At 41.6% G+C, this 22,684-nt stretch overlaps 2 protein-coding genes across 6 annotated transcripts in view; both read right to left on the reverse strand.

Annotated features, from left to right (window-relative positions):
- Nucleotides 1-14,595, reverse strand: part of pmt (phosphoethanolamine methyltransferase) — a 69,980-nt gene extending 55,385 nt beyond the window's left edge. Inside the window, exon 1 of the mRNA XM_034093670.2 lies at nucleotides 14,340-14,595. The gene's annotated coding sequence lies outside the window, so the exon portion shown is untranslated. The remainder of the gene's footprint in view (nucleotides 1-14,339) is intronic.
- A 3,634-nt stretch (nucleotides 14,596-18,229) lies between these two features.
- mid2 (midline 2) overlaps nucleotides 18,230-22,684 on the reverse strand; it is a 170,703-nt gene continuing 166,248 nt past the window's right edge. For all 5 annotated transcript variants that reach the window (XM_071204628.1, XM_071204627.1, XM_071204626.1 and 2 more), the window contains one exon: nucleotides 18,230-22,561. In XM_071204628.1, coding sequence (XP_071060729.1) covers nucleotides 22,138-22,561 — 424 coding nt within the window. In that variant the 3' untranslated portion in view covers nucleotides 18,230-22,137. The remainder of the gene's footprint in view (nucleotides 22,562-22,684) is intronic.

Here is a 22,684-nt window from a genome sequence, read left to right on the forward strand (position 1 = left end):
GCAGCATCACGAAATTCAACAAATAAACTCAACTGAAATTATGGTTCTATTGATAATGGGCCCTTTGACACAAACAAGATGAAAATGTCTAATCAAGATTTTTGGTAGGTCTAATCATAATAAAATACACTTTTACTTAAACTAAAAGGGATTATATTTAAGTTTCTGAATGGTACTTCCTTCACTTGAACAGCTCAGATCTAGCCCCAATTGGCCAACTGCCAATAACAGCGTCACACTGAGAGTCATCTCATCCTACAATAATCCCACAGGATTATCAATAAATGTCAGCATCTATCAAGCATCAAGTCAAATAAACCACAAGTGTTATTGTTTGAAAAGGTAGGTAACACAAAGGTGTTGGATGGCCCACAAAACAAGTCATTTTTGTTATTTTTTGACAGCAGAAGAGTCAGGCAGTGATGTAAGAGTCAGGAGAAGCCAGAGTGAGCTATTAAGGCCCTGACACACCAAACTGACACCAAAGAACATGTCCCGACGGACCCGATTGTTGTGTCGCCTTAAGTCTCCTGCGTCTTGGCCAAAAAGTCGCACTGGAACACACCGCAAAGACTTCAGCCGACGTAAGTGGCAATAACTCTCCTTACTAGCAGGCGGTGGTTGCAGTGCATGACATTAAGGATTTTGGGAGATGTTAAGCTAATTTACAGATGGCCCTGAGCCCAATAGAGATTGCCCTGAAAAATGCGCGCGGACGAAATGACACACGAAGGGTTTGGGGGAACTCCCCCTAGAACATTTAGATTTTTGCAGGTCTTAGATGCTGTCTGGTGCATTCTCTAGACTGAATTATAAGATGAACCACCACAATATTATATTGTACAATTTCAATTTTATTCTTCATTTCACTTGTTTGTTTGTTCTTGTTTGTGTTTGCTCGCTTGCATGCCCTGCATAGCTATAAGAAACACTTAAGTTGTTGGTCAAAACACTTTCCATCTGATGAAGGCAAATGCCTTCCCAGATGGAAAAAAGTAGAAAACATTACATTCAGTTATTAATGCCAAAACAAACATTATTTACACTATTATGGCCCCTGTTAAAAATGTTGTAATGTTATCTACTGTAAGTTGGTCAAACGAATGCCTCCTCATCCGGAATCTGACCGAGCAGACCCGAGCAGCAGTCGAGAGGAGCCGAGCGCATCCGCGAAACACACAAAATGGCGACGTCAGAGTTCCCGTTAGCCGGCAAATCTAAATCTCTTCGGTCAAAATGTCCGGTCAAAATAATTTCCCTTTAGCGCAATACCGCTTCAGTTGCGCCACTTATGTGACAGACAAGAAGAATATGTGACAGACAAGAATAGTCAACTCTAATGTCTAACACTTAATGTGGAGAAAGAGATGTCCTGTATGGGTTGATTGTGCGTTGATCTGTTGGTAATGCCTCGGGGTTCCGGTGGGCATGTAAACAAATGCATAATGCTGCGCTATACTTTGTGGCCTCACCCAGTTGCATAGCGACACTTATTGTTTCGGTGTCTTTTAATAAGCAGGTAGTCATATTATTAGCTAGAACTAGCTGGATCTGATCGATATGGACATAAACGCGAGTGAAGTCTAATCTGACGGGAGAGAGAGATCAGCTGCTGCTGACGAGTCGACACGCAGCTCTGCATGATCACATGCAGCGATGAGCGGACAAAACACACACCAGGTTAGAATATCACACGTAGCTATTTTAATTACCTCTCAAACAAAACTAGTTATAGATATGTTTAGTTTTACTGTCGGGTCACTCATTACTGGATCCGCGAGCTGCATGATACTGGCACAATAGATTGCAACCAGCAGGTGAGGCTTCATTGCCCGAGCTAAATACTAGATGGCCCCGGGCCATCGGGCAGTCGTTAATGTCGAGCCCTGGGTAGTGTGGATTCGTCATTCAAATAGTCAACCGGAAGACAGAGGGTGTTTCTCAATCTCGAGTAAAGCTGCTCCAGAGCCACTATTTCAAGCATACTACTACTAGGGTTGCCAGAAACTGACCATGATCAAAATCGATTATTCGGCAGCCCTGGCGAATAATAATCGATTTATAATCTAAAACATGTTTAGAGCGGTACTGGAAAATGAAAAATAATAGCCGTCTGTGTGTGCCTTCTTCACTTCCGTTTAGCTTCTAATGCACTGATTCGCTAAGCTGAACAGCCAATCTGAGTGATGTCTTTTGCCGAAAGTCTCTCGATTCAAGATGTTGAATCGGGAGCAACAAGATTGCAACATGTTGAATCGGGAGTGGAAGGTGTCGGCACGGCCGAAAAGACACGACGGTGCTGGACACACCAATCTGAGTAGGGCGACAGGATGCTCATCGGCAGCCAGACATCTATCGACAGCCGAAATCGGGCCTTTAGATGAAGAGCTGAAGGCGACCGACTGCACACCTCCAAATTCTCAACAAGAAAACCAATGACACTCAGTTTCAATGTTTGCAGACTGATGCCTTATGGGGCATACAAATTAGATCACCTGTGAGGCCAGTGATTGGATGTCTTTTTTATTTAAAGAAAATAGTTTGTTTTGCTGGCCCAACTGTTTTTTGGACCTGCAGTATTTGACCTAGTTAAATGTTACCACCAATAAAAAGGTTGTCACTGAATCAACTAGGAATTCAGTTTTTTCTTTACATTTGCATCTTCAGTGTGCATATATGTAAATGAGTGTGTGTCCAGTTTAAAAATGAAGCCAGCCTTTGATTTGGTGCATAAAGTGTTCTCAAACATTGTTTTAATCTGGAGGCATGCACTTGTCTAGCGCCTCCTCTACCAACTGTGTGGAATGTGGACAATCAGACCAACAGAGTTTTCAATCACCCATCTGCAGTTTGGGTGGAACAAAGGAGAATTTAAGAGCTCCAGAGTGCTGAGCAGAAGAGGAGAAGGTCTGACAAGACAAGCAAACAGCGCAGCGAAGAGATGGGAGGCAGCTGGAATTAACAGCCTAGAGCTGTGAGAACAAACTGTTAGACCTCAGGGAAGAAGAGGGATATCAGAGGGAGCACTACCTGAACGGTTAAGAGCACATTTTAAAGCGTTTTGACCAAAGATTATGTAAAACATGACTGTATAGTCACTATGAAATCACCCATAGGATTCTTAAGTGTCAATGTACATTTTAAATTGTGTTTAAAATGTACCTCCGCTAAACTCCCAGGTAATCCAAAAATAGGCAAAGAGGTGGATCGTTCACGGAGGTAAGTTTCCCAAAGAGATACAACAGAGCAGACACCTGGTGAGCGACCAGCGACTGCACCCCCCCTTCACCCCTAATCATGCAAACGTTTTAGCCTAAATGAGTAAAACTGGTGAATCATATCAAATGTGTCATCACATAGTTGTCATGAATGTGGAAATAAGCTTTAGAGTCTTTGTGGATAGAGTTTCTTTTGAAGTCAAGTGGCCATTTGAGGAAATTGCATTTTTGCCACTTCAGTATATAGGGGAAATGTTAGCACTAGAGGTTGCTGCTTGGTTTTGACTAGTCATGAGGTGGTGCTGTGAATCAAAGGCTATTGTGTATAGAAGAGGACAGATACAGATTACACATGGTCAAGAGACCTTGAATTTTCACTGATGAATGATTTGCTGAAGAAAGAAAGAAAAACTTTCATTTTTCAGCAAATGTATTCATTTTTGAGTCCTTCAACTTGTCTCTGTTTCGAGTTTTAGTTGTGATGTTTTGAATCAATGAAATCTTCACTGAGGCATTTTTTGTACTCCCTCTCATACTCTGATGTTGAACATATTCAGTCAATCTGAAAATTAGACCCCGAAAAAATCATCCACACATCACAGCGGTCTGATCAAAGCCCTGAATGTCCCTCATTAGTAGAAAGAACACCATGCAACCTCCTCCTTCCTCTGTACCTTTACTATCTAAAAGAAATCTAACAGTGCACACAGTTTTACCAGACCCAGAGTGTTATTAGATACATGACATTTTAATGTTGGCTGTGGTGAAATGTCAGCTTGCTGATGAAAGAGGCCAGCTCTCCACCCTGTGGATGTGCTTGCAAGTGGAGCGGACAGAAGATTTAGAACTGGTTCAAAGCCAGCTGAACCACATGTGACCCGATGGCCTTTTCTCCACACAGTTTACATTACACTGGGATATTATTTCATCAGAGCGGTACTGTAGAGCTGGAGAGGGGACAGGAGCTGTCCACAAGCGGCTGCACACTGCTGTGAGAAATCTCTACAGACCTATTTAACTCAGAGTCAATAGAATCAGAAATACAGCAGGCGGGAATAATCTTCAGGACCAGGTTCATTTTAATCAAAATGAGGGGTTTTGCAAATTATAGGACATCAACGGTATGGGTGGTGGTGGGGGGTTATTAATGTGAAGCTGTGTGGGGCCTGAGGATAACAACATGATTCGCTCTCTGAGGGATCCTGCTGTGAGTGTCTTGGAAGGGAGAGAGAGGGAGAGAAAAGACTATTAATACAAAATAAAAATTATGGTTTTGTGTGATCACTGAATTACATTCTACTTTAATGTTGCCAGCACTTGTAGACTATGGATTTTGATGTCATGTTGAAGCTGTTGAGTGCATATGCAACCGAAGAAAACACAAACTTTGTGGAAAGAAGCAGCTGAAATGCTTATCCTCTAGAAAGACATGTAAAAATAGATGGCCTAATTTTGAATTGTATTATTCAAATCCTGGCAAAACATCCCACTACCAGAAAATCTACATCTAAGATTTCTTTCTGCTGCAGCACAAATCCCTTTCTAACATGACATGTGAGAGAGAGCACACAAAGCAGTTAGACCAGTAGAGCAGACCCTATTATGAAACATACAAAACCACATTTTAACCATCTACTCAATAAAATGTGCAGCACTCAATCTCAATGCATACAAATGTAAATAAAGGTTGAATCTTCATTATGGACTACAAAATACCTTATTCTATTTTCTTACATTATTTGTTTATTTACCAGGAGCCATACACAACACAATCATTGGGCCAATGTTAGCTACAGCCTATACATTGGAATTAAGGGGGCCACAGACCATTGCTTATGTTTTACCAAACCATTGCCTCAACACCGCGAGAAGACAGTTAATAATGTACGTTGGTTTATCATAGCTTTTCCTTAAAATCAACCAGCAGTGAGAGCGAAATAAAAGAAAAGTTGCGAAAACTATAAACTGAAAGAGGGGAACTGCAGAGTTGGCTGAGTCTTTTCTGATGGTCTAAAATATTAATTAAAGGAGCTTTAAAATAATCATTTTATTTCTTATAAAAGCTATCAAAAGCTATCAAAGCTTTCAAAGCTTTCAAAATCTGGATTCTAGATGTAGGTACAAGGAAAAACATTTAAAAATGAACACAATGTGATAACACCATGAGGAGAAATATATTATTCTGGTGGCATCACTGTATGCCGGTGGTGCTTTATCATTATTCCACTGCCCTCACAGCAGAGGTGTGGACTCGAGTCACATGACTTGGACTCGAGTCACAAATGTGATGACTTGAGACTCGACATCATCACAAAACACTTGCGACTCGACTTGGATTTGAACACCAATGACTCGGGACTTGACTTGGACTTGAGCCTTCTGACTTGATACTTTAATTCAGAGGTCTCCAACACGCCGATCGCGAGCTGCCGTTAGAAGAGCAGACTCCCGTTGGGGAGAGCAGAATCTTCAGCCGCTCCTACTCTTGCTGAGAATCCTTGCAGGCAGGAGCGGGTCTTTATTTAGCTGGGCTACCATGCGGCCAATCATATGCGAGGACACACTAGGATCATACCATTATGTGAAAGAAGGGTGGGGGGCACAGCATGTGTAGTGGTACAGGCCAGCTGCACACAGAGCGACGGGGAGCCGGATTTAAATGCAAGCGCGTCGGAAAAAGTCAAGAAATGAGCGAAAACCGAAAAAAGAAGCAGCATCTGGCTGCTTTTCAATGATATTGGAGAAAGCAAAGCTGAGTGCAGGATTTGTAAAATGAAAATAACCTTCAAACATTTTTTTTTGGTAACCACTCAGGATTTATTGTCAGAGGTGGGAGAAGTTCAGACAATTAAAAAAGTTACAATCAGGGTTCCCGCGGGGTCTTAACAAGTCTTAAATTTGATAACTGAAAGGCTATTACCGTACCGGTTACTTTGCAGCCCGGACATTTGCCCCAAAACACATTTAGACGATATCGCAACACAGAAGTACCTTTCAAATCCGATAATTTTTAAGACCTTCTAAATCATATTTAAGACCTTTTTAAGGCCTTACATACAGTAAGGCAGCAGAGCTCTGAATATAGCTCACACACACACACACACACACACACACACACACACACACACACACACACACACACACACACACACACACACACACACACACACACACACACACACACACACACACACACACACACACACACACACACACACACACACACACACACACACACACACAGTTACAAGTAAAAGTAGAAAAGTATTAGCATCAAAACATAGTTAAAGTACCACCTGCAGAGGGATCTAGATGCAGGTGTTCTTTTCCCCATAGAGACCGCCTCGCTGCACATTATCCCTTGCATAAAGATAGATTGTGGGTCCCTTATAACATTACATTACATTACATTGCATTTAGCTGACGCTTTTATCCAAAGCGACTTACAATAAGTACATTCGACCAGGAAGACACAACCTTGAGGAAAACAGAATCATATAAGAACATCAGGTTTCAAAGAGCCAATCGTTTCAAGTGCTGCTCAACTGGCTAAGCCAGTCCTTTATTAGTATATAAGTGCTCTGTTAGCAGTTCTTTGTTAGTCATTCTATCGCTCGAAGTGGAGTCGAAAGAGATGAGTTTTCAGTCTGCGCCGGAAGGTGTGTAAGCTTTCTGCGGTCCTGATTTCAATGGGGAGCTCATTCCACCATTTTGGAGCCAGGATAGCAAACCCACGTGTTTTTGCTGATGGGAACTTGGGTCCCCCTCGCAGCGAGGGTGCAGCGAGCCGTTTGGCTGATGCAGAACGTAGAGCACGTGCTGGGGTGTACGGTTTAACCATGTCCTGGATGTAGGAAGGGCCAGATCCATTCGCAGCATGGTACGCAAGTACCAGTGTCTTGAAGTGGATTCTAGCAGTTACCGGAAGCCAGTGGAGGGAGCGGAGGAGCGGCGTGGTGTGGGAAAATTTTGGAAGGTTGAAGACCAGACGAGCCGCTGCATTCTGGATGAGCTGCAGAGGTCGGATGGCACATGCAGGTAGACCAGCCAGGAGGGAGTTGCAGTAGTCTAGGCGTGAGGTGACGAGAGCCTGGACCAGAACCTGCGTCGATTTCTGGGTCAGCTGTGGGCGTATCTTCCTGATGTTGAAAAGCGTGTATCTGCAGCAGCGGGTTGTAGCAGCGATGTTTGCAGTAAACGACAGGTTGTTATCTAGGATAACACCCAGATTCCTTGCAGTCTGAGTCGGGGAAACAACAGAGGGGCCGATGTTGATAGTTAGGTCAAGAGAGGGACAATCTTTTCCCGGAAGGAAAAGCACTTCAGTTTTGTCAAGGTTGAGCTTGAGATGATGAGCGGACATCCACTGAGAGATGTCAGCTAAACAAGCAGAGATGCGTGCGACGACCTGGGTCTCTGAGCGGGGGAAAGGACAGAATTAATTGGGTGTCGTCAGCGTAGCAGTGGTATGAAAAACCATGCGGGCTAATGACAGATCCGAGCGAGTTTGTGTACAGGGAGAAGAGGAGAGGACCAAGAACAGAGCCCTGAGGGACCCCTGTAGTTAATTGACAAGGGTCGGACTCAGACCCTCTACACCTACAAGTAACCCTGTAGGTGCGGTCTTTGAGGTATGAGGTGAGGAGGGAAAGTGCAGAGCCTGAAACTCCAAGTTCTTGGAGGGTGCGAAGGAGGATCTGATGGTTCACCGTGTCGAATGCAGCAGACAGGTCCAACAGGATGAGGACAGAGGAGAGGGAGGCTGCTTTAGCAGTGTGCAGTTCCTCAGTGACAGCAATGAGAGCAGTTTCTGTGGAGTGACCTGCCTTGAAACCAGACTGGTGCGGATCCAGAAGGTTGTTCTGATGGAGATAACAGGAGAGTTGTTTAAAGACAGCGCGTTCAAGTGTTTTAGAGGAGAGAGACAGGCCTGTAGTTTATAACATCAGACGGGTTGAGAGTGGGTTTCTTCAGGAGAGGGTTTACTCTCGCCTCCTTGAGACTGTTTGGAAAGTGACCAGAAGTTAGAGAAGTGTTGATGAAATGGGTGAGAAACGGTAGAATATCAGGAGCGATAGTCTGAAGGAGGTTTGAAGGGATAGGGTCCAGAGGACAGGTGGTAGGGCGGGCAGAGGTAATGAGGGTAAGAACCTCACTTGGAGAGAGAGGGGAAAAGGAGGTTAGTGTGCCGGTTGAAGGTGGCTCAGGTGATCCGGCGGTGAGTAGGGGTGAGTCAGAAAAAGAAGAGCGAATGTCGTAAACCTTTTTTTCAAAGTGGTTAACAAAGTCGCTTGACAGAAGGGAGGAGGGGGAAGGGGCTTTGGGGGGGTCCAAGAGGGTGGAGAAGATGGAAAATAGTTTTTTAGGATTGGAATAGGAAGATTGGATCTTATCTTGAAAGAAAGTGCTTTTTGTCTGAGAGATGGAAGCAGAGAAAGAGGAGAGGAGAGCCTGATAGGTTAGGAGGTCGTCACGGTGTTTGGATTTCCACCATTTCCGCTCTGCTGCCCTAAGGACGGTTCTATTAGCACGCAGTGCGTCATTTAGCCAGGGAGCAGGAGGGGACTGACGAGCCTGCCGAGATGTGAGAGGACAGAGAGAGTCCAGAGAGGATGAGAGAGTAGAGAGGAGAGTTTCTGCAGCAGAGTTTGGAGGCAGGAGTTGGAACGAGTCAGAGGAAGGGAGGGCTGAGAGCACCGAGGAGGCAAAGGTAGAGGGGGAGAGGGAACGGAGGTTACGGCGGACAAGTGCAGGATGAGAAGAGATTAGTTTGTTATGTTTGGAAAGGGGTAAAGAGAATGAAATGAAGAAGTGATCGGAGGTGTGGAGCGGGTTTACAGAGAGGTTAGAAGTAGTGCAGTTCCTTGAGAATATGAGATCAAGGACATTGCCAGCTTTATGAGTCGGTGGGGACGGAGACAGTGAGAAAGCAAAGGTGGTTAACAGAGATGTTAGTTCAGATATCTTCCCCGTCTGGAGGTTGAAGTCTCCGAGAAGTACAGCGGGAGGGCCAGTTTCAGGGATGTGTGAGAGGAGATTATCTAATTCATCCAAGAAGTCCCCCAAGGCTCCTGGTGGACGGTAGAGAACAACAATGGTCAGTTGTATAGGATGGGTTACTTTGACGGCATGGAATTCAAAGGTGGAAGGAGTGAAGTTAGGTAGCTTGAAGAGGGAAAAGCTCCATTTGGGAGAGAGGAGACCAGTGCCACCTCCTCTACCAGTGGGTCTGGGTGTATGGGAGAAGGAATATGCTGTGGAGAGAGCTGCTGGGGTGGATGTGTTGGATGGAGTAATCCACGTCTCAGTGAGAGCAAGGAAATCCAGAGACTGCAGGGAGGCGTAGCCAGAGATGAAGTCAGCCTTAGGAACAGCTGACTGGCAGTTCCACAGGCCGCCTGAAACTAGGTGCTGGATCTCAGTGGAGCATGTGGGATAGACGAGAGCGGGCCGGTTATAGCGATTAGGAGATACACGGGGCCAGTGATAATTGCGAGAAGACACATGAACAGGAATGGAGAAAATACACATGATTATAGCATGAGGGGCTAGAAAGCTAAACAAAAGAAAAATAAGAATAAGACACCAGTGATACTTAGCTCAAATTAGAGTAGGATTTGCCTCCTATTTGCCACCCTCGTGACTCCCGCAGGACTCCAATGTCTTCGGCTGTCTGACGCTCAAGAAACAGCTGCCTAAATGGACGCCTGATTGCTGAGTTCTCACAGCTAAGGTGCCACGCCCCTCTAGTTAGTTAACTCTCTACAACTGATGGGCGACAACGCAGAGAGGTGCGGATTTAAATGCAGCCCAAACAGAAACTGGACGCAGTGACAGTTTCACGTGGTCAGATCTGAGATTTAAATTCTCTCAAAAGTGCCCTTTTAGCTACAACAACTACAGAACAATTATACAGAGTAGAATAACTGAAATAGAGAAGTCTAATTAAACAAGATTATTACTTACAGCGGTTTCTGCGTCCAAGGAGGTGTAGCAACCAGGTCAAGGAGTACACTGAATTAACCAGTTTTTGAGACCGCTATTTAACTGCTTTGTCAGCTGAGAACTGGTTTCTCCAGCTGTTTCTACACGTCACGCACAATCAACGCAGAGGGGTGCGGATTTAAATGCAGCCCAGACAGAAACTGGACGCAGTGACAGTTTCACGTGGTCAGATCTGAGATTTAAATTCTCTCAAAAGTGCCCTTTTAGCTACAACAACTACAGAACAATTATACAGAGTAGAATAACTGAAATAGAGAAGTCTAATTAAACAAGATTATTACTTACAGCGGTTTCTGCGTCCAAGGAGGTGTAGCAACCAGGTCAAGGAGTAACATGTTGTACACAGTGGAAATAAACATTCTGGTTACCTCAACATCAGGGATCTTATACTCCGTCTGAATCAAACCGTCACGGTAGCCTTAACTTACTCTTAAATTAGAAAAACACACGTTACTTTACCAGCAGAGAGAAAATTGATTATTAAATTATTAATGTGACTAATAAAAAGCGGTTTGATTATTAAGTATTATTCTGTTGATCGATGTCATTACATTTGATGAAAAGCACATAATGACTTGTTTAAGACTTGTTTTGTCAAAGTTTAGGACTTGGACTTGACTTGAACTTGCCCATCCTGACTTGAGACTTGACTTGCAAAACAATGACTTGGTCCCACCTCTGCCTCACAGCACATCCCCATTAGTGAACATCTCTAAAAAGGCACACACACGGGTCAAGGACAGTTATTTATATCGTGAGCTGCATCCAATTATGTCAACACGTGAACCTGAAACTGTCTGCAGCTAATGGGCTTCCGTCTGCATGAAATAAAGCTTGATAAATATCAAAGATGCGGACAGACAAGAGATGAGACAGCTTAATATTGATGATAATACAGGGGATCATTTAGATGGAGATGGCTGTTTTGGAGCACGGATTAGATATGCGTGGATCAAAGTGTCAGCATGGTTCACTAGACAAAATTACCAAGCTTTGTTTACTTTTGATTATGATCTATACATTATTTTGAGAGTCTAGATAAATCAATCATAGTTTAGTCACTAATGCTGTGTTTATGAGCTTGTTGGCTTCACTGGTCCAAAAAAGGGGACCTCCTCCTCCATTGTTATACTGCTGTAAAAACAACTTCACTGCACTAAACCTGATGTCAGTCCACACTGATTCTCCGCGTCAGTGTCTCAAGGGAAATTTATGCATCAGAAAGTGTTTGTTCACGACTGTCTGTACATTTCTGACAGTTTAATTTGTCTGTCTGTGTAAAAGCCATTTCTACAAAGGTGGTTCAATGTTCTGTCACAGTCTATCTGCAAAGATGTACAGAAACATGCACAACTACTGGCCTCCCCAATCTTTTTCTCCAACCATCAATTGTTAGATGTACTGAAACCACAACCTCTGGCCTCTCAGAGAGAAAAGAGTATTTTCTTAATCCATTAACCTGAGAAAGTGGCTGTAGGGATGATGGAGAGCTCTTCCGAGACACTTTCCCCTCTGGCTGAAGCAAAACCTCTTCTGGATGGTTTCATCCAAATCGAAGCACTCAATCTTATGGACAGCTTGGTCAAAAGCGATGCAGCACACTGACTGTACTCTAAGCGCAGGGTCACCTATAAGTGCTTTAGATACAGATTTACAGAAAGGAGGTGTCAGAATGATGTGGAATGTATACGTTTTCATTATATCATTTTCAGAAATGTTGTATAAAACAATAGAGCTCATAAAAACGTAATGCAGGTTACAATCATAAAAGTGCTAGATTTACTGTCAAAATCTGTAGGCTTTTAACCTTTTTAAACTGTCCAAGAATACAGACTATTTTAGCCCAAAGTCGGCTCCTTATTTAGCCATACATTTTGTCACAGATTTTGTAACTGGCTGGTTTTTAATCAGCTGTACCTATAGTGTACCAGCAACCCCAAAGGCTCCAAAATTAATGATACAGCTGTTGACCTTTAAAGTACTCTTTTACACGTAAGCTAGTTAGCCCGACATTCTTACACTTCCTTACGGTTTTCTCAAGTGTATTTGGTTTTGGAAATACTACAAGTCGACACCACTGGAGCTATGATTGGATTACTGTTCATGGTGAGGGGTTTAGCTAAAGGTCAAGGGAATAGACAATTACCACCCCCCCCCCCCTACATGTATCACCCATCCATGTAACACCATTCTTACAGTTTGTCCCAAAACTGTTAATCAATATGTCAGCAACGGCGACAATATCTCTATGAAACTTACACCCTGTCATATCCATAAGGAAAGATGGAGGGGTATAGATGTTTAGCTGAGATCTCTCCAAAGCACCTGGACATATCTCTCTATTTCAGCAGCACCTTCAAGCCTCCAGGGCCAGTTGATTGATTCCACCCTCAGAGATTAATCTAGATATTGACGGTATGCGGTGTGAGCATTAGTGTGTGTCTGGGTGTTTCAGTCAGAGAGAGAGAGACAGTGTCAGAGAGTGTCTGATAGAGACGGAGCCGGTGGGCCGGGTGATCTACTGCCTGTTTAGATCCTCATTTCCCAGAGTTCATAGCTCTCTTCCATCAACCCGCAGGCAGGGAGCCAAGCCTTTGCCCTCCTCTCCATGGTAGTCTGGTAGTCCTCACTTAGGAAAGGTAAAGGGTGCCTCTGTCTGCCTCAACAGGTCCAAAGGCAACTCATTTTTATTATCTCTCTTTTATCTGTGTTCTCTGTATGTCTTATATTTGATCTATGGTGTAGATTGTGTGATGCTGCTCTTTTTATGTTTTATGCTGCTTGTGCACAGCGGAAAAAATACAAAAGTAGCCTCTTGCTGAATACTTACTTCAAGCTAAAGGTTAACTAGGCGAAAGTGTAGCCAAGGGAAGACAACAACCTCATTAAAAGACACGTCCACCCACCCACGTGCAAGCAGGCGTAAATAGACAGAAAATACATGCAGGATTGTGAACACTTGCACTCCAACACACGCTATTAAACGCTATTCGAAAGCAGATCAGCCTCCAAATCAGTGAGATTTAAATAACTTCCCCCAAAGCAGATGGTAATAAAATGAGGCTTTTCTTGGATATCACGCCACTGTGGGCAAGTGGGTGCAGCTGCAGCAGGTGTGTATTGGTGATACAGGGCAAGGGACTCGATGCAGATTTGCAGTTCATTATTTCCAGCTGTGTATTTGTAGCTCTGACAGCCCTTCACTGAAACGGCACCTCGCTGACAAACACAGATGCCCGCACGAAGATGAAGACAAACCTGGCTAGATTGTATGTACTACTGTGATGGCAATAGTATTGATGAGCCATTTTAATGTTGGATAGAAACCCTGGCGTATTCTAAAATGGTTGACCCCAGACTTGAATTAAGTAACATCAGTTATGCATCAACATAAGGTAGTGATTAAACGTGACATGGTGGCTTTTTATTAACCTGCCAAGAATTGTTAGCATATTTTATGATGTTGAGTTTAGAGGTAATGCTATCAAACTTAATGCTGTGGACATAACAACTGAGTCAGTTTGGGAGGGTGTCAGTATAGGCTATATACAGAGCTGTCAAATTAACTGTTTTGAATGAGCAACCATGAGTAGGCTATCATTTTATACCAGCAAAGCCTGAAAGTCTGCAGCAAAATCAGTAATTAGTAAACAGTAATTTCATGTTCAAATGTGATAATGCATGAGGCTTAAATAAATAACACCTTCAGGCTACAAATGATATTGCATTGAATAACAGTCAAAGACAGTGTACACAACATCACATCTCTCAGTCCTGATGTACAAACCAACAAGAAAAGTCATTTCAAAAGAAAACACTGCAGCCTGTGTGTACAACTGACTATCAATTGTAAATATACAACCACGTTTCTCTAGGTAGCCTTATCAGAATTAACCTAAAAAGGACAACATTTAGACAATAATCGACAACAAATAAAAAGAGCAATGGACATACATAACCCAACCTGAAGCTTTTTAAAGAATTAACAGCACAATGAAATATATTACCAAAGCAAACACGACTATGACGCAGCTGCAACCACAAACAGCAATGAGAGACGATATCGCGTTATAGCAAATAAATCAATAAATACATGTGTTAGTGAAGCCTACTCACCGGTCTGATCTTCATTCTGTGAGCCTCGTAGTCCTCCTCAATTTGCTCCAAGTTAGCTTCTTTGCTCGTTTATTCCATGTACACAATTACAACCATTCCATTCAGCCCCTCTGTCCAAGTCTCAAAGTGTTAAAACATGCTGGATTTAATGACTGCAGACACATTGGAGATTACCGTCACAAAAAGCCTCCCTCCTTACTTGAGCAAAAAGTCCCACAGGGGCCCAACCAACAACAGAGTTCTTATTCCATGGGCCCAACACGAGCAATTTAGCATTTAGCATGTTAGCCAAACAACCACCTTGCACCTTGTGGTGGTTACCACCATAGATATATGGTTACCACCGTCGTGGGTGTGTTTGATTTATGTCTCTTAGTATCTGCCTGGGTGGGGCACGATGACATTTGTGGTATATTAGGGTAGATGTATGCAACATCAGAATGCACTCTATTGAGTTGAGTTTGCCTACACTGAAAAAACTGAAACGATGATTTAATTAAATGTATTATATCAACAAATTAAGTTGAACCTAATATTTTGTATTTAAACTTAATATTATTGCATATTTATAAAAGCAATAATATAACCTTGTGTCAAATCTGTTGGCATAATACATTTAATTAAAGACAATGTTTCAGTTTTTTCAGTGTACCATAAGAACATGATGATGTGATATTTAGTTTTGTTGCATTGTTGTGAGCTTTGTTTATTAACTCCTAGCCCAGCCAACGCTCCCTGACCTTTACGGCTGAGATATTTAACTAGTATTATTTCCAGAGTTTCAGCGTTTTTCTCTTTGGAGCTTTTTCTCGACTAATTTGCCTCATTTAAGTTCTCTTTATTGGAGCAGGAACTCATGAGAGAATCAATAAAAGAACACACAATAATGAGTTTGAGCAAATAGTTAGCCTACTTAGTTTATGGATTTATTTTCAGAGGTCCTCTTGAGGGCTTTTCTGCAGCCACATGTATGACCTACAATCGTGTCTTTGTGGTAAAGAGATTCATCAAAAGAGCTGAAAACAATGTGTCCATCAAGCATTTTCTGAACATTGGTGAGTTGCTTAGTGAGAACAGAGAAAATTGGTTCAGCTAAAGCAGCACTCTGAGTTGTAGATTTGTAGCTACTGTCTTTTTTGGGAGCACCAGAGGGGAGTACATCACAATAATCTACTGCCTGTTGGTGATGACAGTGTCCATTAGTCTTTCACAGTTCTCTGGAGAGAGACATTACCTGACCTTGGTGTATTTCAAATGTGAGAGAAAGCAGTTTGGCGACGTCTGTATTGCTCTGACCTCACATCAATAACCCAGTTTTTTACGATACGAAGCATCAGCAGATTTAAACTTCACTGTTGGACAAAGTACACCTTCTAGTAAGTAATAATATTAATGATAATAATGATTACTTAAACAACACATATCAGGATGTGAAATGATGGAAGATGCTCTGTCAGGTGAAACTAAAGCCGCAGGTAGTGCTGAAATGCTCCCTAACCGTGTAGACTTTTCATTGGGTGCAATTAGAGAGTTGTTGTACACCACATTAGAGGCTTTGGTGACAAATGACTTAACGAGCTACACAGGGAGTCCTAATTATTCTCCAATTAGAAAAGTAATTATGGGTTACTCCAATGGCTGGCTTGCTAGTTGGCTAGCAGTGCGTGGGTGCAGAGACAAAGTAAGCATCACAATTAGATGGCAGCTAATCTGTCACACATGGAGTTGCAAAGTCCTCTGATCACAGCCTCACTTCTTAGTTTAAGGGCCGGACTGGATGGAGTTAAGGATCTGAGTTTCTAATCCATCACTGTGTACCTAAAACAAATTACAACCAGTGTCCAGACTTCTGCTGTTCTTAAACACCAGATACAGTTGTCCGGCAGGTAATGGTTTATAATTGTAATCCCCTCAACCCCCTTTGCTGCACAAATGTACAATAGGCACTATAAGATCAGCTCATTGAGGTCTAGAGAAGGTAAGAATGAGAGGGTAGCCTACCATGGGCTTTTATTTAACATCAAAGCAATATTATCATGTAAGAGAAGTGAAGTCAGAGGGCGTGTTAATCTGTCCTGCAGCAACAGTTCCTTCAAAAGTCATTTATCAATATTGTTGCTGTTTGTAACCCTACAATAAACCTGTGTTGAGTTATAATGGATTTTCCTTAAGAAAGGACCCAAGTCAATATTTTCATCATTCATTTGGTGCCCGTAGATTAATATCAGATTTTGCATGTTCTCCCGACTTAATAATAATAATAATAATGCATTTTATTTATGGGCGCCTTTCAAAACTCTCAAGGACACCTTACAGAGCATAATTAAAGAAGAGCACACAGTAATACAAGACTTAAAAAATTAAAAACAACAATCAGTTTAGCAGAGATTAAGAAATTGAATATGCCAGTTTAAAAAGGTGTGTTTTCAGGCTGGATTTGAAGGTTGGGAGTGAGTCCATATTGCGGATGTCTTGTGGGAGAGAGTTCCAGAGACGGGGGGCAGAGTGGCTGAAGGCTCGTGACCCCATGGTGATCAGGCGGGCAGAAGGTACAGTGAGCTGGAAGGCAGAGGACTTACTGTACTGACTGAAAGAATCAATTAAATGCTCTCTTTTCATTTATTGGATTTAATGCGTTGGAAGTGTCATGTCTGAACTCTGTCTTTCTTTACCAATAATAAGATACAAATTACAATAATTTCCCTGACAATCCAGTACAGTATACTTAAAGTGGATGCAGTTAAACAAAAATGTTGTAACGTTAATTTATTACTCAATTGTGTCTTTTATTTTGTAAGTTTTGATATTTCAAATTTTAAACATCCTGCCTTTTCACTAGTGATGTTACTGATGATGTCAACATCAACGTTTTCAGAATCTTTGGGGAATAAAAATCAAAGCCCGTAGTGCGGTTCCAATGCTTCTGTGTAGATCATTGTTGACCAGCTTTAAGTAAAATATATAAAAAACTTCAAATTAATAAACCACCCCTAGGTCCTCGACTGTTTTTGGACATACACTTTTGCTTTATCATATTTTCTAGTTTTAGGTTGAATATTTCAACAGATTTGGTGCAAACTATCCAGGTTATGGGTATGCTGTATGTGTGTGATGCAATATGTGCAATCATCGCTTCAGCCAGAGTTAGTGTAGGGTCAGCTTGATAGCACCATATTATTAGTATGTTGCTATATTTACAAAATACATTTGTTCTTAAAAAATAATTGATATGCATATCAACACCTTGAACAGTTTTTATGATGAAGATCCCCCTGGTCTCACTTGAACATTTTAACATTTGACTGCCTCAGAAGAAAAAAATCTACAAAATAATAAAGCTTTTTGTTTATGGGTCAGTGTGCGTAGGTGTGTGTGTGTGCCGTGCTTACAGACAGTGTAGGGCCCCATGCACTATAGTGCTATGTTTTAGTAATGAGGCTCTCGTGCCAGGGAGAGGGCGTAGTATAACTATCCCCTCCCTGAGCTCTATATGACCCCCCAGCCTACTCTGCCTTTAACCATTCATTTTTAAATTGGTATCCATATACTCACCAGAGTCTAGAAACACTCTGCATGCATGATATGACTCTCAAAAGGAGATTTGCAACAGATCTTTATATTTTCATGAGCCAGGTTGCAAGTTGAGAGGCATTAAACCATCAATATCTAAAATGAAGAGCTCTTGGCAATGCCTTCCCTTACCATCTTATTTAAGTTAATATTTGTAGGTGCAGGCGTGTGGCCGTATATAAGTATGTCAATGCATTTGTGTGAGTATATACTGTCCGCAAACCTTTAAAAATAGTTCTATTTTCGAATGCAGTTACAAAAAATGACAAAAAAAGAGAAGTAAAGCAACACAACTGACAAAGACAATCGGGACTCCAACACATTTGGGATCAGACTTTTAATTGGACTTAAATTCACATAAATAACATTGGTTCATATATATTTTGTATATTATACAACTTTATATAATATATATTTCCCCCTATGATTTACATTCCTCTCTGGCTAAAAGTATCTCTCATATCTACGGAAACAGACAGCCTTGCATAAATGCAACGCTGCTATTTTTGTGCTGTTTATCAAGGTCCAAGTGCCAAAAGGAGAGGAGCGTGTTTCTCATGAGTTGTAAAAAATAATTTCCCAAGTTACACAGACAAAAAGCAAAAAGGAGAATCTATTGTATTGTCTCTAGGGTATTACACTGCACTACAAGGAGTGGGTAGCTATTGAAAATCATTCACCATATATATTTTACTGTATTGACTTGTGACACAAAGAAAGAAAGAGCACTGCAAAATATCTGATATGCATGGCAATGAACATTTCGTTTTTGAGTGTTCTTGTCATGGTTTATTTTTTGAAAAAGAAAAGAAAACGTATGCTGTACGCAAGATAAGAAACCCCATCATGAAGATAAGGAAAGATTGATGAACCTGCAGCAAGGTCACATAATCATGCAGTGACCCAGCCAAACACGCTTGCACAGATGAGTTGAGCTTGTCTGGATCACAAATCAGCATTTGGCTGTTTCGAGTCTGTGACCGACATTATTCAACACAATGGGTGGATATTTGGAAGTCAGGTAACATCTACTAATCTCCCTGACAGAACAAAATAACTCTTTTCATACTGGAGCTCTTCCTGCATTTGACCAGTGGATTATCTCTGTTGCCTGTAGCACTTATAACATCAATACCTCCATCACACAGTAACCTTAAATGACCACTGCAGAATAAAAGCTGCACTGGCGGCTATGACATGTCAGATTTTCACTACTTTTCTATTGCTTTGAGTTTTACATCACTTGGTCTTTTGCTTGAACGTATCATATGGTAACTAGCATATGATTGAAATCAGTGTGTTTGCCTGTTTTTTTAAAGTCGAGCAAATCATATTCTGTCATCACAAATGTTACATGACTTTAGACAGCATGTATGTGGTGATGCATAAAAGAGTGGAAATGGCCAGTAGGTGTCAAATCTTTGAGACGCTGGTAGAATATGTAACACACCTGCTTTTTGTCAACCCAACCTCAATTGTCTCAACCCTGTTTCATGCTACACAATCACTTAAATCTGCATTAACTGTGGTATACATTTGATTGTCTGAATCAAAGACACTACCTGAATGCCAAGCCAGAAAGAAACCACACTGTGCCTTTGAATCCAAATAAAAAGTATGTTCCAACTTCAGCTGCTATCTGAAAAGTGAACAATAACCAAAAGAGGTCAAGTCTATTGTAAGCGACAAGTCATGACTGATGAAAAACAAGATTTAGTGGACTTTAAGCTCCTTAAGTTACCCAGTGAAGTGGTGTAGGATCCTACAATGTTTCATGCATTTATCACAATAAAGCCAACCTAAACGAAACATTACGTGTAGGTTTGTGTGTGTATGTGCATGTGTGTTAACAAATCACAGAGGAAAACACAATCATGCCATGACATTGCGACAGACAGCAAGTTAAGTGTTAACCCCATCCTTCCCTGAATAGTCAAAAACAAAGTGAAGTTTTTTTTTTGAACAGTTATTAGTTTATCATTTCATCATGATAAAAAAGCATAAACATCACCATAATCATATCCCTTTTCTAAACAAGATAAAGGTAGTATATGCTATCCAAAAGAGCCATGGGGAGGGAAAGTCACGGGTTGTGTTTAAAGTGTTCAAAGCACAGTGAAAAAACATTTAAGGGGTTTCTGTTTAAGGACATCAAGGTTAATATAATATTTTGAAAAGTGCTTTATTAGAATACACTTATTTATGGGTAATATTCAATAACCATCAATAACTCTTGATCATAAATATATGTATTTTTTAAATATGATATTAAATGAAAAAAATGGATGATGTTGATTTTTTCATAGTGAACACAACCAGCAGATGTGAAAGTTGTTTCTTTCCCTCCCCATTACATCCCTGTCACGCAGTTCCATCTACTTTAACACTCATAGAGGGGAAATAGTGTCAATGAAAAAGTGCATCATTAATATGTTGAGATGAATTATAAACCATATTTTTTGTCATAAATAACACTTTTTTCCTCTAATATTCAATAAACCTCTTATTTTACAAGATGAGTAGTCACATGATGCAAATCTGCCCGCTACGATCATATCAATGTCTGGGAACAACGTTAATACTTCCTGAAACTTAGGAAGCTACAGCCGGCAACACAAACCAGACTGCGGTGTCAAATATAGGAGGAAGATCAAGGAAAAGACTTAAGCAATGACCACTTAAAGCTACTAAGGGGTACAACACATAAACAGTGATGCGGTGCATCTCAAAACGTGCCCAGCTAGCTTGTAGTTGTGTTAGCATGATGATAGCATGTACTTTACACAATAAAGCTGACTCAAAAAGGCACATCAACATCTAAAGGAAGAAATGTTTCAGAAAAATGCTTATAAGCTTTCTTGTTGAAAGTTAGATAATACCACTCATGTTTCATTATGCTAAATATGAAGCTAAGGCCAACGAGCTGTTAGCTTAGCCTAGAACAAAGATGGAATAACAAGTAGCTTAGCTCTGTCCAAAGGCAAAAAACCCCGTACTGCAGCACGTGCAAAGCTTGGGAATGAATATGTTCTATGACATTTTTTTAACTTTTGTAAATGTTTCACTGTAGTTTTACACAAAGCTATGTGCTGGAATTACTAGACAGGAACAGCCTTTATGCTACGCTAAACTAAGAAAACTTCTAGGTCTAGCCTCATATACACAGATGAGTGGTTGTGATCTTTTAGATCTAACTCTTGAGCAAGAAAACTTCAAACGACTCCTAAAGCCACTTATTTGTTTAAAATTAAATATATCTTTTTGTCAAATTTAGTTCACATGACATGTCACATGATCCATAGGTCACATCGCCTTGTTAAAGGTGGGGTTGGTAAGTTTGAGAAACCGGCTCGAGATACACTTTTTGTTATATTCCATTGAATGCTCTTAACATCCCGATAGCAATGAATATCTTCAGTGCTTTGACAAAAAATCCATACAAAAATGTCATCTGTGGAAGCCGTAGTGCTGTAAAAAGCAAGACCGGCTAAAATAACTGGATGGCCTACCTGCCTGTCAGCCTTCCATCTGTGCACAAACTTATCTCGTGCCCTCATTGGTCATGTGCGCGTTCGTGTGTGTTGGAGGAGGGGCTCTGTAAGGAAGTGGCAGATTTTTCCCGGCTGTGTATTTTCTAATTCTAGCGCACTCGAGCTGGTTTCTCCAAAATTACCTACCCCACCTTTAAGAAACAAAAATTGACATTTGGAATAAAGATTTAATATCTGTAGTCAGAGGAAGAATCCCTCAATCACATTTTTTTACCTCTGCATTGTTGAGCTTCCTTTTTTGTAATTTAATACATAGGAGACATTATTTCACTATTCACATGTTGTAACTTTAAATGGCTGATGTGAACCGTCCCTCCTTGATCATCTGCCTAAGGGTCGCATCGGGAGGAAGATAGATCAAAAAGGGAGACCTTAAATGGTCATAAACCCAGATGTCCATCCCTGCCTTCACCTATTCCAGGGCATCTTGTGAATTGTAGTTCTTCTAACATTTGTAGTCAAGAGACCTTGTTCCTATTCACTGATGGATTTGCAAAGCTTTGGATAGCCACAAACTAACAGGACTGACATTTTTCCAGACTGGTGTGCATATCTCCAACACTTTCTAAACTCATAAGAAAGTAACTGGTCCTCTCTTAAAGCAGAGGATACAGCAGAACACTGTCAATGTCCCTAGGCCTGAGTGGACTTTCTGCTCGGCCATTCATGGGCTTTTCTCAGTGGCAGCTCTTCAGCCCAGTCAAGTATGGTGACTCTTGTCGGCACAGGCCCATCTGCTGCTGTTGCTGCTCTTGAAGATCGGAGGCCAAACCATCGACAAAGTCGGGGACGGGTAGCCCTGAGAGAATCATGACTGACTTGTTCCAGATCATGAAACTGGGAACAACTGGCAGGAGGAAGGAGACCTCAAAGGTGTGAATGTGCTGGGAGTTCATGGCATCATGGAAGGACAGTGAATTGTTGTCGTAGTCCAGCAGGACACCCAGCCGCCTCAGCTGCAGGCTTGCCTCCACCAGCATCTCCTTGCCATCGTGGCGCACCATAAAGTTGTTGTTGCAGCGCGAGAACACCCATGAGGACGAGTTCTTGCCGCTCCACTCGTTTTTCGGGGCTGATTTGTAAGCTACGCCGATGGCATACCTGTAGGGAAGGAACATTTTGGAATGCATTAGAGATCTGAAACTAGTGTGCTCCTTAATGACTCTACTTGCACAGTCAAGCTACCTCATGCTGAGGACACATAAGATCGGCACAGGCCCTTTG

The sequence above is a fragment of the Pseudochaenichthys georgianus genome, chromosome 10 (assembly GCF_902827115.2).
Source record: "Pseudochaenichthys georgianus chromosome 10, fPseGeo1.2, whole genome shotgun sequence".
Taxonomy (NCBI): Eukaryota; Metazoa; Chordata; class Actinopteri; order Perciformes; family Channichthyidae; genus Pseudochaenichthys; species Pseudochaenichthys georgianus.